Consider the following 6,000-nt stretch of genomic DNA (forward strand, 5'->3'; position numbering starts at 1 on the left):
ACAAATTTCCTTACAAAATTAGTTAGAGCAACAACTAATCAAAAAGAAGTGAAAACAAAAAAATACCATTAACGATTACAGACTCCAAAACCAAATTTCTAATTGGAAACTGTAGATTAGAAGTTTTAGATTGAACAAAGAGAATCCATAAATGGAGGCTCTGATATCATTATAAGATAAAGAGAGAAGTTTAGGTTTCTTATTAGCAAGCATAAATAAAATGAACGCAATAAAAAAACTTATATAATTAGTGATTACAATAAATCGAAATAACTTTAAGTGTTAATAGACTAAAATACCCTTAAGTGTTAATAAAGATAAAAAAATATTAAATTAAGGTGAATTAATATAACACTTCACCGTCATGATTCTCGTTTCAACTCAAAGTGCTTCTAGATGTAATTGAAGCCGTGACATTTGGTTAATAAATATATAAAAAAAAGTAATATATCTAACCGCTTCTTCCTGAATTTCTCTATTTCGGTTCTCTAGCACTTCTCATATATATATATATATTACATTTTCGGTGATGATGTCACATTATTTATTTCGGATTTAGAAGAAAGAATTTAGAAAAAAGATTGTAAAATGAATTTACATATGACACAATTTGGCCACTTCTTTTTCAATCTCATCCCCTCTCTCATTTCATACTCTTACTATATATATATATATTATTTTTCTAAATGAAAAATATAACTCTCTCCATGAAACTTTAATTAATATAATTTATATCTACAATTCTATATAAAATTCATTCCACATCAATCTAATAGTCATTTCATGAACGCGGATTAAAATTTAAATATATTTATGGCTGCTAATTGGTATTTGGTATTGAAAATTACCTAATTTTAAATAAATATTTCATTATTAAATTTCACTCGGTCGATCAGAACAGGTCATAGTCAAACTCCAACAATGCAATTAATGCTAACTCTCAAGGGCAATTATTTTTAACCTTAACAAAACTCTATATATATATACTCCACCTTATATACCAAATTTAACACCTATCCTTCTTTTCTCTCTCATTGACCTTTCAACTATCGGTCAAATCATGATGCAGATCACTTCAACAATGCCATCTCAAAACATCAAGACTTTTCCGGCCAGACGTACCAGCTTCAAGATCGCCGGATCTCCCCTCAGTTCAGCCATAACAGCCACACCCGTCACCTCCAATGAATCAACTAGGAAACACCTCTCAAATCTAGACAAATTACTTCAAAAACAATCCCATCCAACTCCGCCGGAGCTTGTGAATTCCGACACAACAGAAATGAGTAGGGGAAAAGGGATTCTACAGAGTCTCAATTTAGCCCGTCTTTGGCCTCAATTAAAGGCGGCAGAAGATATGTCTCCACGTCACTTGAATCGTCTGCAACGGTTACTATCCAAATCAATGGAATATTCTCCCCGGAGCAACCTCGGTAGGCGGTGGAGAGAATATCACGGTTCTAACGATTGGAACGGTCTTCTCGATCCACTAGACGAGAATCTCAGGCGAGAAGTCGTCAAGTACGGCGAGTTTATCCAGGCGGCGTATCGCGTTTTCCACACCAACCCCTCCACGTCACCTGACAAGGCACCCTTGCCTCGCCACGTCATACCTCCCGACAGGTCATATAAGGTGACAAAAGGGTTGTACGCCACGTCATCAGTCGGGTTGCCTAAATGGGTCGATGACAAAGCGCCAGATCTCGGATGGATGACCCAGAGAACGAGCTGGGTCGGGTACGTCGCAGTATGCGACGACCCGAGGGAGATCGCCCGTATGGGAAGGAGGGATATAGTAATTGCGTTACGTGGGACCGCCACATGTTTAGAATGGGCTGAGAATTTCCGGGATGTGTTGGTTCAAATGCCTGACGAAGAATCCGAATCCAACCCTAGCCAGGCTAAGGTGGAATGTGGGTTCCTTAGCCTTTACAAGACCACGGGAGCACACGTGCCGAGTCTAGCTGACTCAGTGGTTCAAGAGATCAGACGGTTAATAAACCTCTACAAAGGCGAGACACTCAGCATCACAGTTACCGGACACAGTCTTGGTGCAGCCCTTGCCCTATTGGTAGCCGACGATCTAAGCGTGTGTGCACCCGAGGTCCCCCCGGTTGCAGTCTTCTCATTCGGAGGTCCTCGAGTTGGTAACCGCGGTTTCGCTAGCCGTATCAAGTCAAAAGATGTAAAAGTGTTGAGAATAGTAAATTCACAAGACGTGATCACTAGAGTACCTGGTCTATTTGCAAGCGAAGGACTAGATAAAAAGATCCGAGACACGACCGCAGCTGGTTTGCTCGATGTGTTGGATGATAACATGCCATGGGCATACTCCCATGTGGGAACCGAGCTAAGGTTGGAGACTAAGATGTCACCTTATTTAAAGCCGAATGCTGATGTGGCATGTTGCCATGACTTGGAGTCGTACTTACATTTGGTGGACGGGTTTTTGTCGTCAAAATGTCCTTTTAGGTCGAATGCGAAGAGGAGTTTGTGGAAACTTGTGAATGAGCAAAGGTCTAATGTGAAGAAATTGTATACAAGTAAGGCTAAAACTTTGAGTCTTAATTTTGATAGGCATGGAATGGGAGGACCTGTTTCTCCTTCATGTTTGCCAAGCCCATCACAATAATGTTTTGTTTTGTTGTGGCCATGTAATTGTAAAGATGCTTCGTATAAGAAAAGAAAATGTATGCATCAATCATCATCATGTTCAACTTCAATAATTGTAAATAAATTAAATCATGTTATTACAAGGTATTCTATTAATATTTTAACATTTAAAAAACAATTATGTTCATTAAATAAGAAAAACATCTGTACAAAGAACTATATCTTAATTTTTTTACCAAAAAAAAAATTAAATAAAGTGATATCTTATAATTGATTTTTTTTTTCTTCTAGAAATGAAGATTTATATTCTCCACCACTATCACGACATTTCTTAATGGGATAGATGACACTGTCGTTTCTTAATGGGATAGATGACACTTTTATATGAGATAATAGATACTTCTTTATTTTAACTTTAATCTCTAATAATGATTATTCAACTTAAATTTAAATGAGATGACTCAGCCGGCTTGACTTGATTAAATATTTATTAGTTTAACTCGAACTCGATTTTATAAATTTAAGTTTAGACTCAACTATTTACCCAAGAAATTCGGCTTAACTCGAAAATCTTGAATTAAAAATAAATTTTTAAATATTTGTTAAGAAAATGTATCTATTTTAATTTATTTTAATTTAGATTTTAATATTAAAATAAATAAAATATATATTATTTATTATCAGACTCGAAAAAACTCGATAAACTATTAAAAATGTATTATATGAGCTCGAGTTCGACTCGAATATTAATATTTTATTCTAGAAATTAATTATGACTCTTATTGTTAAATCTGAAAGAAGAAAAGATAAATTGAAAAATTAATTAATAATTTTAGTTACTAATTAATTAAAAGTTTATTAAACAATTATTATTTTAAATCCTCCTCCTAAGGAGAAACGTAATAAACATTGACAAAATAAGTCGATGAAACATCAAGCTACAATCATGTTATTTCAAATAAACTAATAAAGTAAGCTGTGAAATAAACTAATAAAGTAAGCTCCACAGCCTAGCAAGGCCAATTTAACAAACTTTATCTTTTAATCTATCTAACATAAAAGACCCTTTTCTTTAGCTATTCAACATAGACAACATTTTTTTAGCTACTAGCTTTTATCCTTTGCAGTTTTGGTTTTTTTCATCAAAAAAAGCCAATTTAATTTTTTTTCTTGGTTTTGACGAAACATGACAACAAATTCATTTCTTTATGTAATTGCAAATTTTTCTACGGCTTCAAGAACTTCAAAATCTCATTTTGATCCGACAAAGTCGTCTTCGCATCCATTTAGTATTTTTGTTGATTTTAATGAATTATGTCAACAAATCCCTTTTTATTTCTTCTTTTCATTGAAGTCGTCGTCTTCAAAACAACTTAATTCATCATGTGATGAGTTGATTCCAACATCACCACCTTCAACATAATGGTTTCTCTTTTTCTTCCTATCACCCAACGTTTCTTCTTCATATCCCATAGATGTAACATTTAATCCAAATTTCTCTATGCATCTCCAAGTATCTCAAAAAATTCCCTAGAACATTTCAACAACCTATTCTTGAAACCTCAATAACACCCATACAGAAAGGTGCAGATACAATAAAAACTTGTTAGAATTTTAAACAAATTCATAAATTCCATTAATGAATGGAAATGAGAATTTGGGTAAATAAAATCAAATGAAATTCAAACAAAATTCACATGAAATTCAAATCGTGAATTAAAGTGAAATTTGATCCAAATAATTAAATTATTATAATTAATTTGTTAATTATGTAATTAACATTTAATGGCTTGAAGAATAATTATAAAATTAAATATATTTAATTTTGTTAATTGTCATTACCTTCATGATATTATTGCTATCAATTTATTAGCAATTTAGAAAATCATGTAACGTGTATTTTCTAATGATGAGAAAATGCAAAGGGCAATGAAGAGGCAATCAAGGTCCGCCGTTGGATCAAAGATTAATGGTTGATTTTTTTTTTAAAGTTTAACTTTACAACAATATAAAACCCCTCATCTCTAATCTCAAACATTAAATCATCTTATATTTCTCACTCTAGAACTCCAAAAGCTCTCTTCTTGTTTTGTGAGTGTTCTTTGAAACCCGGTGATAGTTCAGGTACGCTGGTCAAGTTTGACGAGTAGTGATTTCAGTGCAGAATCACTACTGAATTCGTTGTACCCTATGAGACAGGCATTTACACTGGATTCGTTGTACCCTTTGAGACAGACATCTCGTAAGCTCTAGCACAAATGGGAGACGATGGAACTGTTTTAAGGGAAATGTGTCTAACACATGCCTCAAATCAACAACTCAATCGATGATTTTGTTCTTCGTATATTTAATTATTTAATTTATTTGTAACATCATATGTATATATATTTTCTGTTATTCAAGACAAGATTTCTAACAATCTTAAAACAGTTCCATGTGTTAAGTTATTTAGTAGCTTGTGCCATCAAAATTTTTGTCTTTGATGTTTCAGGAATACGAGTTATGATGTTATAAAATAGATGATGGCTTATTTCTACAAGATAAAGTTGTTCATCTAAAGGAATAGAAAGATTTACAAATAAAGATAAGTTTTTATTGTATATATATAATGTTAATTATTATTAATATTATTTTTATGAAAGCTTACTTTTATAAGCTAATATAGGGCTGAAAATGAGACGAGCTGCTCGTGAGCTGCTCGCGAGTAGCTCGGTCAAAGCTCGACTCGAGCTCGGTCAAACTCGAGCTTGAGCATGCTCGAGCTCGACTCGTTATATAATCGAGCCGAGTTCGAGTAGTTATATACTCGGCTCGAGTACTCGACGAGCTACTCGAATATATATAATTTATATTAATATATTTTATATTTAATTTATATTTTATATTTTATATATATTTTTTAATTTATATTTTATATTTTATATTTTATATTTTATATTTTATATTTTATATTTTATATTTTATATTTTATATTTTATATTTTATATTTTATATTTTATATTTTATATTTTATATTTTATATTTTATATTTTATATTTTATATTTTATATTTTATATTTTATATTTTATATTTTATATTTTATATTTTATATTTTATATTTTATATTTTATATTTTATATTTTATATTTTATATTTTATATTTTATATTTTATATTTTATAATATAAAAAATTGTAATACTTTAATTAAATATAAAATATGAGTATTAAAATATAAAATATAAATTTATACCCTAAATGGCTAAATCCCTAACGGGCACCCTCCCTCTTCATTCTTCTCCAGTTCTCCTCCAAAGTCCAAAATCCCTAACCCTAACCTTTCTCCTCCAAAATCCCTAACCTCTTCTCCTCCATAGTTCATTCGGACAGCCGCCAACAAAGAACTAGG

At 31.9% G+C, this 6,000-nt stretch overlaps 1 protein-coding gene across 1 annotated transcript; it reads left to right on the plus strand.

Annotated features, from left to right (window-relative positions):
• Window positions 1-1,014: 1,014 nt before the first annotated feature.
• Window positions 1,015-2,713, plus strand: LOC124925549 (phospholipase A1-Ibeta2, chloroplastic). The gene has a single exon (XM_047465584.1). The coding sequence runs from the start codon at window positions 1,061-1,063 to the stop codon at window positions 2,630-2,632; it is 1,572 nt and encodes a 523-aa protein (XP_047321540.1). The 5' UTR covers window positions 1,015-1,060; the 3' UTR covers window positions 2,633-2,713.
• Window positions 2,714-6,000: the final 3,287 nt, after the last annotated feature.

Source organism: Impatiens glandulifera, chromosome 2, assembly GCF_907164915.1.
Source record: "Impatiens glandulifera chromosome 2, dImpGla2.1, whole genome shotgun sequence".
In the NCBI taxonomy this organism is placed as follows: Eukaryota; Viridiplantae; Streptophyta; class Magnoliopsida; order Ericales; family Balsaminaceae; genus Impatiens; species Impatiens glandulifera.

What these genes read in the sequence shown, in the direction of transcription:
- LOC124925549 (XM_047465584.1), top strand. Translation starts at nt 1,061, where the DNA reads ATGATGCAGATCACTTCAACAATGCCATCTCAAAACATCAAGACTTTT.